Here is a 12923-nt window from a genome sequence, read left to right on the forward strand (position 1 = left end):
ACCAGCACTCCCCGCGACCCTCATGAGGATAAGCGGGAAAGAAAATGGATGGATGTATGGATGCATTCAACAAGGAAAATTGGATGTCTGCTGTTAAAATAAATACCTCATCCGCTGCACAGTGGGGCTCTCATTGTGTTCAATAAGGTCAGGACAACGACTGTGTGCCGATAACAAGGCCTAAGGTGGACTCGAGCCAGAAAGGGCTCAGGTTCCACAGGCACAGCTGGCTCACGTGGTCCCTGTAGCCACCTGACTGCTGTGCCAAACAAACAATTGAAACAAAAATCTGCATTACAGCAGGACTGTGAAGCATGAACTGTGTGATGTAGCGGAGGATTACTGTGTCTGCATTTCGTTGATGATAAACTGCAGGGACTTATTGTTCCAGGGCTGGGACTCATTGTCTCAATGACACGTGCACCCCAGGACTTACATAGTCTCATGTGTAAAATGATCTTTAGTGGCTCCTTTTTTTCCCTTTTTTTTAGTACTGACCATTTGAGTGATCATATTCAATAATTCATCTTCTGTACCGTTTCCATAAAATGGATTGACACCAATTTGCTAAAAACAAATCTCGCAAATGTTTCTTTAAAGTCTTTCTGTACGATGACGACGAAGGAGATGATTCTACTAACCAATGAAGTGTTTCACATAAAGCGTTTTTTTTTTTTTCCATGGCATATTACACACCACGCGGAAATGTCACAATTTCACGTGCTGGCTCATGTGTTAGGACATCAGGCCGCCCAAGGGTGGCAATTACATCATAGCTGTATTCTATTTTTAAATACAAATGAACATTTTGAGGTCAAAACATGAGAGAAATAATATGGGGATGAAGAAAATAAATTGGACAGAAGGAGTCGTGTTCATTTTCAATTCTGTAGAAAAATGTTGATAATTAGATAATGCGCTTGTGTTGTACAAAAATTTGCTGGAAAAATTGACATGTTATAGGGAAAGAGTAACACATTTAGAGGCCCAAAATGACTTCATTCATGGCAAAATGTATTTATTTCTCCAAGTGGTTCTTCTGAAGAACAAAAGTACATGCAGTGCATATTTCATATACAAACACAAAACATCGCTTGGCGTAATCTCTCAAAATACAGAAAACCTGTGGCAAGGATTTTCACTTTATTTTATATTCACTTCATTCAAACGATAAATACGAGATTTTTAAACAGAAGTGTAGAAAGTTTTGCAAAAATATCATATAAAATCTTTTTATTGGGTTAAAGCTAAACTTTGATTATTTTTGCCCACTAAATTACATTTAAAGTATATTGTACAGTATAATTATTGCATTAACAAAAAATGTAAATATATTGTCATTTTTATTTTATTCAGATTTGTTTCAAATGTATCTTTCAACTTAATTTCTTTTTTTGTTTGTATTAATTTTTCAATGTTACTTTTTCTGTGTTGCAATCAAGAAACCTCCATTTTAGCAACAAGTTGCAAAAGATGGCTTGTTTGGTGTGAAAATACATACGCCTCCAAAAGTACCTCACTGCTACATATACCATATATCTAACCATGCCAAAAGTAGTTCAGAAGCAGCAGCAATTATTTGTTCTGAAAGCTAAACAACTAGCAACCAGTTTCCAGCATCATATTGTAGCAACTTAGTATTTCACTTAATACATTTACATTCTTTTGAATACATAATTACATCTTGGGGGGAAAAAACACAGTATACCCACCCCCAGGTATAAAACGCAGTAAAATCACAAATGATGTACTGTATTTTTCGAACTATAAATCTCAGTTTTTTCTAGTTTATTCTCCAGAGCCACCTTTATCTGAAATTATGAACACATTATTACATCCAGGCGGCACAATGACTCAGCTGGTAAAGTGTTGGCCTCACAAGTTCTGAGGTCCCGGTTTCAATCCCGGACCCGCCTGTGGGGAGTATGCATGTTCTCCCCGTCCCTGCGTGGGATTTTCTCCGGGCACTCCGGTTTCCTCCAACATCCCAAAAACATACAACATTCATTGGACACTCTAAATTTCCCCTTTGTGTGGTTGTGAGTGCAGTCTCTATTTATTTGTCTCTATCTGCTCTGCGATTGGCTGGCAACCAGTTCAGGGTATACCCTGCCTCCTGCCCGTTGACAGCTAGGATAGGCTCCAGTACACCTGCAACCCTTGTGCGGATAAGCAGCAAAGAAAATGGAGATGGAAAAATGCAAATTTTCCGATTCAGTTATCGGTTATTTTCACACTGACAACTGTAAGAGGGGGCTCTAGGGTCGTGTATCTGTACGTGCTACTTGTGAAAAATCAGCATTTCAACATTAGCTGTAAATTATAACAACTGAGAAGGAAGAGAAAATCATACTCTGCAGATTATTTTAAATAACATTGTTATGATGATGCTAACCAATAATGACAAAAATACTTAAAATTAATGCGACTTCTTGTCCTTCATACGTCGTTAGATTAAGCTTCATGCAGGTGTTGAGACCCTCCCTCGCCACAAAGGCTGTCCATTGTTGTACTCACTTATTTTTTTTTTGAGCGACCTTTGTCAAAAGCGTTTCCATAATTACGTAGTTGTTCCGACACGATCGGCGTTCAACATGAAGCCTGTGAACTCCGGCAACCCCACCAGGACAAACCTTCTCTGCAACATTTGCGTTGCTCACAACAGAAATCACATGTACAGTATGCCGTTATGAGGTTCTCCGCGAGCCATTATGCAACCACCAAACGAGCAAGGTATGGCTCGCGAACCAGAGGTTCCCGACCCCTGCTATGAGAGCAGTGGATGACCGACGGAGAGCACAGCTTCCGGGTGAATCCGCCATGCAACTTTCAAGTCATAGGATGGCTCGACAAAGTACGGGCTTCCAAAACCATCCTGTCGAGATTCAGAAAGGCTGGAATAGGCGAGTTGTAACTGCAACCGACGATGAGTCCGACGTAAGCGACGTAGAAGAGGAAATGGCGCGTCGTCTACCGCTGGAGTAGGCGGATTTGTTTAGAAGTGACACCGAGGATGAACATTTCATTGGATTTTAGTTATTTGGAATGACACAGATGGTTTTAGTAAACTTCTTAGTTCATTATTTATGCTATAGTTATCGGAATAACTCATAATATGTTATGTCAACATACCAGGCATGTTCTCAGTTGTGTCATGTAACGTAAGCGTATCATTCAGTCTGTTGTTGCCGCTATTCTATTTTTATCTTAAATTTTTTAGTTGTTTACATTTAAATTTTAAATGACATGTTTGTTCTTGGTGTTGGATTTTATAAAAATAAATTTCCCCCAAAAATGCGACTTATACTCCAGTGCGACTTATGTATGTTTTTTTCTTCTTTTTTATGCATTTTATGGCTGGTGCGACTTGTACTACAGAGCAACATAGAGTCCGGAAAATACGGTAATAGAGACTGAAATGCGATAGTTCCAACTGCATGAAAAAAACAGTCCATTGGAAAATAAATAAATAAATAAATAAATACATAAATAACAACAACAATATTAGCCAGGTAAGCTTACAAGAATAACTACATGCTTCCGGGTGTAATGGTAGTATGCGCCAAATGCTTTTTGTATTTTGTATGATTTGCAGTAGAGAATGGTATACATGGACACTTTCCGATGAAAGAAACACAAACACAAAAGCGTTAAAAGTCTTTTGTCAACTACTCCTTCTACCCGTCTGTTTGGATGGCGTGCCAATGGGCAGTCTCCACTGGGCCCCGGGTGCACATTTCTTTCCAGTGTCCTCGCCCCGCCTCCGAAACATGGCCACCAATCAGCACGCGGCCCAAAATGCTGCTCTTGGTGTAGAGACGAGCCTTCAGAAGGACAAAGAGTATATTGGGCTTTTTCATTTTGTAATTTGAATGAATTATACAGTATGATCAGATCACAATTTATGTGAACTGTATCATAATGGGACAGGATCATATTATTTGAATGAAATATATCATTTTGCCATCAGAATCAAATGTATTGTAATTGGAGTATATCACATAATAATTTGAATTAATCATATCTCACAAAAAGAGTATATTGTATTGCAATGATAGTTGATCTTATCTGAATCATTACATATCAATTGCATCATAACCGGGGAAAATCACATAGTTGGAGTGAAAAAAGTGGCAAGTGGAGTAAAATCTATACCATTTTAATTTATAGAATTGTATAAACACATAATACCATAACTGGAGTTACTCATGTCGTAATGTTATTAGACCAAGTAGCAATACACGTGAATTAATTGAAGACTAATTGCCGGCCTGTGTGAATGTAAGCATGAATGATTATTTGTTTATGTGCCCTGCAATTGGCTGGTGACCGTCTCATTGTGTACTCTGCCTCTTGATAGCTGATAGGTGGGATAGCCTCCGGCACCCCCATGGTTAGTAGGGATAAGCGGTACACGTATTGCATTGTAATTCAAGTGACCTGCCACACATTTTACTGTAAATGTTGTAAACTATATCACGTCATAAATTCAGTGTTACTTTAGGCATCATAATTTGAATGAATCTCATCATAACCTGTGATTCGTACCGCATTGTAATTGGGAATGAATCATATTCACCAGGACAAGCCTGTCCCAAGATTATATTACTGGTACATCAGCAAATGCACAATGATTATTATGAATGATTGTTGCACAGACAGCTTTTTGAAAAACAATACAAGTACAAACCTAGCAAAATATAAATACAGATAATTCCTAATATTTGAATATTAAGGATAGCAGCAAATTGGTGGTGCGCAGTGTACATTGGAAGAAGGGTTTTCCTGATTTTTTTAGTTCAACTTTGGGGGTGCACATTATACTTCAGGACGCATTATACTCGGGAAATTGTATGACATAGTAGTCCCAGTGAATCATACCTTAATTGAGTGAACTGTATTCTAACTGGAGTGATTCACATGGTAATATGAGTGACTCACACTACATTGGTACTGAATTGTTCGCATCGCGACTGGAGTGAATCATATTGTAGTTGGAATGAACTGGATTGCATCATAATTGGAGTGAATCACATTGTAATGAGATGGAATCTCGTTTTGTTTTTTTTGCTACCTGCATGACAATGAACTCGAGGATCAACGGTAACTGAGTGACATCCCCTGGCGGTAAATCGAATAAGAAGGGAGCGTTCCAAACGGGACTCGAACCGCCGGATCCTTTGGTCTCCTTGGTACTGATCACGTTTCCATCGTGATGCAAGTTGATGACGACGTAGTGGTCTGAGGAAGAAAACATTGCCCCGGCATTTAGCATCAGCATTGTCAGTGGTCCAAAGCAAATATGGCTTCCCTTTTTTAATTCACTTGAGCGTCCTAATTGAATTGCGTAATAATTCAAAAGCAATGTACGGTATAATGTATGGCGGTGACTCATTCCTGGAAGCGTGGGGATCTCGCTGCGGGGGGGTGGGGGGTGTGGTTTGAACAAAGTGCAATGAATTTGTTTGTAAACGTCAAAGCTGATTTGCTGTCTCCCTTCTTGCGTGGCAGCGAAGCGAGGCTGAAAATGAGATGTCAAGCAGACACAAGAGGAAACGGCAGGGCTTCCTAATTCAGTTATATAACCTTTCACTGTGTTTGCATGCGCTGTCATAGCACATAGTCAATATTCCTATGTTCACCGACACCGACGGATGTCAATCAGCGTGCATCAGAATTAGAAAAAAAGACAATGCTTTTGCTGCAACTAGAATGAATCACACCTGGATTGTGATTGGAGTGAATCATTTTGGAAATGGAGGGAATTATATTGTTTCCTGTTTTAATTAAAGTGGATCATCTGAAATTGTGAGTGAAGTTAGTTATTTGTTATTATTTTTTTGGATCATCATGTAAATGGGGTGAATCTTATCATATTGTAGTTGAGATGGATCATAATGTAACAGAAGGCAAACATTGTAAATGGAGAGCATTGTATTGTTTCAACCATATCGTTATCGAAGTGAATCATAATGCATTATTGGAGTGAACTGTATTTGAATACACGCTATACTGTACACATTATACAACCACTACAGTATCTTAGCAGAGGCCCCGCAGCTCAGTGGTTAGAACACTGGTTTGGTAAACCAGGGGTTGTGGCTTCGTATCCCACTGGGGCCTCCCCTCCCTGAGAAGCGTTGCGTCAGGAAGGGCATCTGGCGTAAAAAATGTGCCAAACATATATATGCGTTCATCTGAGATGACACGCTGTGGCGACCCCGAAAGGGACAAGCCGAAAGAAACACACACAGTATCTTAGCACGCATTTAACAACAGAGGTTATTTTTCCCTTATGCCATCGGAACTTTCCTCCTAAAAATACTCCATATGTTTATGTCAATGTGGTCCATTATATTGTATTAAAGTGAGTCATATTAAATTGCATTGTAATTAATCATAACAATAATGGAGTGAATCACATTAGAATTGGAGTGAAGTGTATTGCAGTTTGAGTGAATTGTGTTGTGATCGAATCATGTTTGGAATGAATTTTGTCGTAACTGGAGTGAATCACATTGTAATTTGACCGAGTCATTCCAAGTGAATCATTTTGGAGTTGGAGTGAATTGCATCATAAGTACAGTCCATCATACCTTAAATGGAACCAATTATCACAATTCAAGTGAATCGTATCGCACTTGGAGTGAATCACAGTGTCTAGAGTGAAAAGTATCATAATCGTGTTAGATCATAATAGGAACAAATCGTATCATTTTATAATTAAAATGAACTGCATCTTACTGGAGTTAATATTTTACCACTTCATCATTTGAATTTATCATAATCGCAGAGAATTTTATCACTTCGTCAAATGGATTGAATCACAATATATTCTAATTGGAGTGAATCGAATTTGGAATAAATCTTATTATACAGTGTTTTAATTTCATTTGAGTATATCTTTTTGTATTTTGTGTTACAGTTTAAAACTAAATGTTAGTAATACTTTAACATTCATTAGTTCATTCAAAAGTTAGAGATGGCCAAATTCAGTTCACCTGTAAAGGTCATATTCGGTTTTAAGTTTGTCCAGAAATTTCACCCAAAACCCAATATTGCAAACTTCTAAAATGTGTATTTCTTGGACCTTACATTTAAAAGGCAGACCTCAAAATTATATCATTTAATTGTTATAATATTAACCATATTTTATGGTCGGTGATGGTACCTGGAGCTCCAGGGATGCGCGTGAGCTTGGCCAGCTGGTCGGCTTTCCGCACCATCACCTTGATGCGACGCGCCGGCGCCTGATATTGGAGCAACACAAAGAGCTGGCCCAACGATCGCGGAGCACAGAGAGAGCTCTTCCTGCGCGACCACGTGTCCTGAGAGCTCACACTCTGAGGAACAGGAGCACAGGAACAGGATTTTATGATCCAGCTGTTGTGACGCACCCAAAAAGACCACTAAAGGCTTCTTCTTTTTAAGCTTTTCAAGCCACTGTTATGGCTGGAGATATTTTGAGAAAAACAGCTGTATTGGTGCAATGACTTGAGCTACGTAAGCCGCTTTTATAATTTTATATGTAATTTGTCATCAAACTGTACAAAGGTCACAGCAGGTTTAGCTTTAGTCATAATTTATGACAAATGGTTTTCCCCATCAAACAAATGTTTACATTGGGTTAGGTTTTGGATTTATTGATGTTTTTTCACGTTGTTTATTCTTTCTTTTTTCTTTTATCAAATGTGACAGAATTCACAGCAGGTTGACTGTTTGAAATCATCTTTTGCAGTTTTGGTTTGTACTAATTTTGATAGGGAAAAAAACCTATATTAGTGCAAATCTTAAGCAAGAGTTTTCTTTTCTCTATTTTTTAAAGTTCCAGAGCAATTTAGGCTCGGCCCTGCAGCTTTGAACGTATCTGATTGGCCCTTATTAGTTCCAGAAACTACAAGTACCAAGAGCCAAAAGTAATTTTCTTAAATTTTCCCATCTGGTTCTATTCCAAGTTTTATAAAGTCCATAAAGGGAGGTGCCAAACTTCAGAAAAGATATTATGGAACAAATGTTCTATCTATGATATCTTAAGGGTGCTCATCCCTCTCCCAAAGGCTTGAAAAACAGAAAAAGTTTGCATTTGAGGCAGCACAGTGACCTTGTGCTTCCCACATCAACCTCACATTTTTGAGGTTCTCATTTCAAACTTCAGCCTCGGCAATCTTGTGTGGAGTTTGTACATTCTTTTCATGCTTGTGTGAGTTTTCTCCGGAACTTAGCCTTCCATACACATTCTTTGAACATGCTTGGTGAGTTCATTGACGACTCCGAATTGTGCATAGGGAGGAATCAGAGTGTGAATGGTTGTTTGTTCACAATATACAGTGTATGTGCCCTCCAACTGGCTGCTGACCAGTCCAACATGTGCTACGCCATAAGGATTGCATTTGTGTGGATTTATGCTGATTAATAAAACATTGTGTGTTCTCCACTACTCGCATGCTGCATCAAATTTGCAGAGGGCATCTGAGTGAGTTGAAATGATCGACTCTTAAATTGAGTGCGTGGGTGCCTGGCGTCTACGTCACTGCCATTCCAACCCACGCACAAATCCAAATGCATTGGTCTATTTGTATATGGAGGGGAAAGCAATGGCCGGGATTGGCTTTCACAAAAATTAGTCTTGGCTCGCCAATTGTCACAATCTCCTGAGTTATTTATCCCCTCCCTGGCAGACTTGCAGCGTGGGTGCTGTGCCAATTTGCTACTCATTTCGACCATGATGAACAAGAGTGTAACACAAGGCTAATGGCACAGTTGATTGGATGTTGTACAGTGACATCTCTCAGTCACAGAAACCCTTTGCAAAATGCAACTACTTGGAAAGAATGTTGCAGGAAAGATTCTGGAAACCTGTGAAAACCAGAATAAAATCAAGTGCTTGCACATAACCTAACCCTAACCCTAACCCCAGCTGTAGTCTAATGGAAAAATTTATTTATTTTCTATCCATCCATTTTCTGAGCCACTTATCCTCACGAGGGTCACGGGAGTGCTGGAGCCAATCCCAGCTGTCAACGGGTAGGAGGCGAGGTACACCCTGAACTGGTTGCTAGCCGATCGCAGGGCACGTGGAGACAGACAACAGTCACACTCACAATCACACCAAGGAGCAATTTAGAGTCTCCAGTTAACGTCTGTTTTTGGGCTGTGTTGGGAAACCAGTGTGCCCGGAGAAAACTCACGGAGGCACAGGGAGAACATCCAAACTCCGCACTGGCGTGGCCCTGATTTGAACCCCGATCCTCAGAACTATGAGGCCAACGCTCTCCAGCTGCTCCACCGTGCATCGAATTTCTTTTTCTATCAGATTTAATTTTCTATTTTTAAAAACCCTCACCGTAGTCTGTGTGTTGGCTCCGAATCAGAACTGATGATGTATGATGGTTCTTGTAGCGTTAAACATTTATGTAGTCTCATTTTGGCTGTGTATACTCAAATACATTTAAAAGTGTTGTCACTCGAATTCTTTCATGGAGCTATAATCACTTGAAACACTATTATCCAACATCAAAATTGTAGCTAAAATGGAGAGGGGCTAGTAACTCTGGCAAACCACTGGCCACAGTGGACGGTTAGCATGTTAAGCCCTGTATGTGAATCACTACACTGTATTCAGTCAAATAAGCTCTCTTTTTGAATACTGCTTTGCATCTGTTTTGCACTTCTATCGACACAAACATGTACACAATAAACTAATATATTCTTCAAGGTACCTTCTTGAGTTTGGTCTTGGTGAGGCTGAGTTGCCTGGTGCAGGTTGCTGTTGTGTCTGACTCCCAGTCCATGTGCTGGCAGGGAAGCTCCACCACACCCAGCGCCAGCTCCCGCAAGCCAGAGAAATCCCGGCCATAGACCTCCAGTCTCAATGTGCATGCCCGCAGCATCTCCACAGAGCCCACTTGAAGCACCACGCTCTGGCTCTGTAGCTCCGGGCTGAAACTGCGGCGTCGGGAGCCCACCTGGTGTGGTACCGGGCAAAGCGGAGGCAGGCTGGCCCGTACAAAAACCCTGTTATTGTGCCTCCTCCCAGACACCCCCAGGATGTTGACCACCAGTGTGCCACTTGAGGAATAGAGCAGGGAGAAGTGAAGCAAAGCGGGCGTCTTGGCAGGGACGGAGGATGTAATGGAGCCGTACTGTGATGGAGAAAGCGGACCCTGGCGGCTAAAACTTTCCCCACTCACGGTGCTTCGGCGGGCTTTTGCCCAACGTGATTTAGGGACTAGCTTAGTAAGCGAGGGCAAGGACACACGGCCGTGGCTGGAATTCTTACGGGACGCCAAAGGGACAAGAGGCGAACTCAGGCGATGAATTGGGGACGAGGACGTGGAATCGAACGCGACATCGCTGAGGTCTTCCTCAGACGGGGATGAGCTGGTTTTAGAGGACGTGTTGTCCAGTACGTCACCATCCAGCTCTTCATACTGTTGCCGGACGGACCGTGTGGACAACGCAGGCGTCACCGTCACAGTCACACGCTCGTTGGGGTGAGAGCACACAATGCCCACCTCGTTGTCATCTGAAGGCACGTCCTTCTTTGACCGACAGCAAAAGATGAAGACGAGCACCACACAGTAGCAGAAGACTGCCAGGAGCACGGCCAGCAGGACCTGCAGATGAACTGGAGGCAACGGGTTGTTTCTGAGAATTGCTTCTAATTTATTTAGCATTTTTCGACATAACACAAATGTTTTCCGTATGAACTTGAATAGGTTGCTTTGAAGCGAATCACTCTTCAAATTTAACTTTTAGTTGTTTAAAAGCCTTTTATGTCAACTGCTTCCCATTTGTGTAGCATTGTTCTTGACAAAATCAAACATTTGAGGTATCAGTCTGAGGATGTTGCTTTCCCATGAATAACTGAACTAATATTTGGTGGTCTAACCATTTTTTCCTGACAACTGCTTCACATCTGTGTTGAATTATTTTTGACAAGAGCAAAAAAAAAAAAAAAAAAATCCTACACCAACAGAAACATACTCGCAAATTTTATTTCCCCGTAAATTGCAGAATTCATATAAACATTAAGAAGAGCTCTGGATCAGTGTTGCATTTCTCTCAACAAACTCAAACAGCAAATTGAATAGTTAATTTTGAAATTTAAAAATTTTGAGGTGTAGTGGTACGCACACCTGAAAATGTCCCTAGGTGTAATTGTGAGTGTGAGCACCCCGCCACCTGCCTTATGATAGCTGGGATTGGCTCCAGCACTCCCGCGACCCTTGTGAGGATAAACGGCTCAGAAAATGGATAAACTTCTTATTAATTATTAGTCATTGATGGTTGTGTGTACAGTAGTTCAGGATGTAGTCCGCCTTTCACTCAAAGTCAGCTGGGATAGGCTGTACCTAATCCTATCCTAACCAGGATGAACTTTGTTGAAATGGTTGGATTATTATTATTATTATTATTATTATTATTATCATTAGAGTTTTCATAGACTGATTATGGCAAAGATCAAACCAGGTCAGAGACCAGACTGAAAACACTGAAAAGGACTAAATGGGTTTCAGACATCTTAATGAGATCAATACGGAAATGTGCCTCATTTGTCACAATCGCTAACAACCTTATCACTGTCAGAGCCAGACAGAAGCCATGTTAAATTTCCTGACTGCCTGACCACAAGTGTCCTCGTATGATATTATTATCATTATGAGATTTAATTTACGTTTCCAGTTGGCAAGCAACAATAATCTTGTCCACAATGCCAATTTTGTAGACGATCTGAATTAAAGGGGCACAAGAGATTCGATTCCCTTTCATCCATAATTTTCCGTCTTTTTCCTGTCACTGCTGTGTATTTAGCAGATCGGCTTCTCATCAATCACGTGATAGATACAAATTCCATCCAAACATCTTTCATTGCCAAATTATTGCATTTGTCCAACGGTTTGGTGAAAGTTGCTGTAAACAACAACACTTTTGGTTCAGGTTTCCTCCTCAAGACTCTAAACCTCCAGCCTCTACCCTCAAAACAGAAAAAAAAAAAATGATGGCTCATGGTAGTCGTAGCCAGTAGTAATGAAGACAATCAGAATATAAATAGACAAATTTAATGACTGTTGTATGTAAATGTAATCTGAGTGTTAGATTTAGGCAACGTTTCTTTCACTTGTTCTGAAAAATCCTAATCAATGATAACGACTCATAATTGTACCACAGGTTTCTTGCTAGAACCCATTCACAAAGCAAATGGTGGTGGCACCATAAACTCAAAGTGCATAATGGAAAAGAAAAAAGTGCATAATGGTAAAGACATCAAGGTAGATCATAGGATCATTGCAATCATGTGAGCTGGAGAAATTTACTCTTCAAACTCTCCACCTGCAAGTGTATAAACGTTCCAAACCACTCATCAAAGCATTCCACTTGTCTATATACATCCTTTATGATGGTGAAGACATGCAATATGAAAAACAAGAGTCTAAATCTTGTGGCTCCAAAGTGCTTTTTAAAGGATGAGATGTGGTTAAAAATGTGCAGAAAATGATTCTTCTTACCTGGTAGGATGTAGTGTGACATGGTTGCTTCGCCACTCTGCAACGTGTGGAGTCAATGTGAACTCACCATCATCAGCGCCATCGTCATGATGCCCACTTATACACACACACACACACACACACACACGCGCGCGCACACACACTGAATGTGCTGGATTTATTCCACTGATGCACTGCAGCCATGACTGACTGCTCAGCATCCACACTTCCTGTTTGCCGATTTTTTTAAATCCTCTTCAATTAGCTCTCAGTAGTAATACATTTGGCGAAGTAGAGTGTATCTACAGAGGGTTTAAGTAGCTCCACTCCGTCCATTTCCTGAGCCACTTATCCTCACAAGGGTCATGGGAGTGCTGGAGCCTATCCCAGCTATCGGGGCAGGAGGCAGGGTACACCCTGAAATGGTTTCCAGCC

The 12923-nt window shown here is 40.6% G+C and overlaps 1 protein-coding gene across 2 annotated transcripts; it reads right to left on the reverse strand.

The window, feature by feature from the left end:
* Window positions 1–1236: 1236 nt before the first annotated feature.
* LOC133498193 (synaptotagmin-11-like) lies at window positions 1237–12641 on the reverse strand. Of its 2 annotated transcripts, XM_061814735.1 has the most exons (5): window positions 12510–12641; window positions 9720–10627; window positions 7172–7343; window positions 5075–5241; window positions 1237–3824 (listed from the first exon to the last, which is right to left on the reverse strand). In XM_061814735.1, the coding sequence occupies exons 1-5, from the start codon at window positions 12529–12531 to the stop codon at window positions 3678–3680; spliced, it is 1416 nt and encodes a 471-aa protein (XP_061670719.1). In that variant the 5' UTR covers window positions 12532–12641; the 3' UTR covers window positions 1237–3677. The 2 variants fall into 2 exon arrangements, with proteins under 2 accessions (XP_061670719.1, XP_061670718.1); XM_061814734.1 differs by lacking the exon at window positions 12510–12641 and having other exon boundaries at window positions 9720–11384.
* Window positions 12642–12923: the final 282 nt, after the last annotated feature.

This window comes from Syngnathoides biaculeatus, chromosome 3 (assembly GCF_019802595.1).
Source record: "Syngnathoides biaculeatus isolate LvHL_M chromosome 3, ASM1980259v1, whole genome shotgun sequence".
Lineage (NCBI taxonomy): Eukaryota > Metazoa > Chordata > Actinopteri > Syngnathiformes > Syngnathidae > Syngnathoides > Syngnathoides biaculeatus.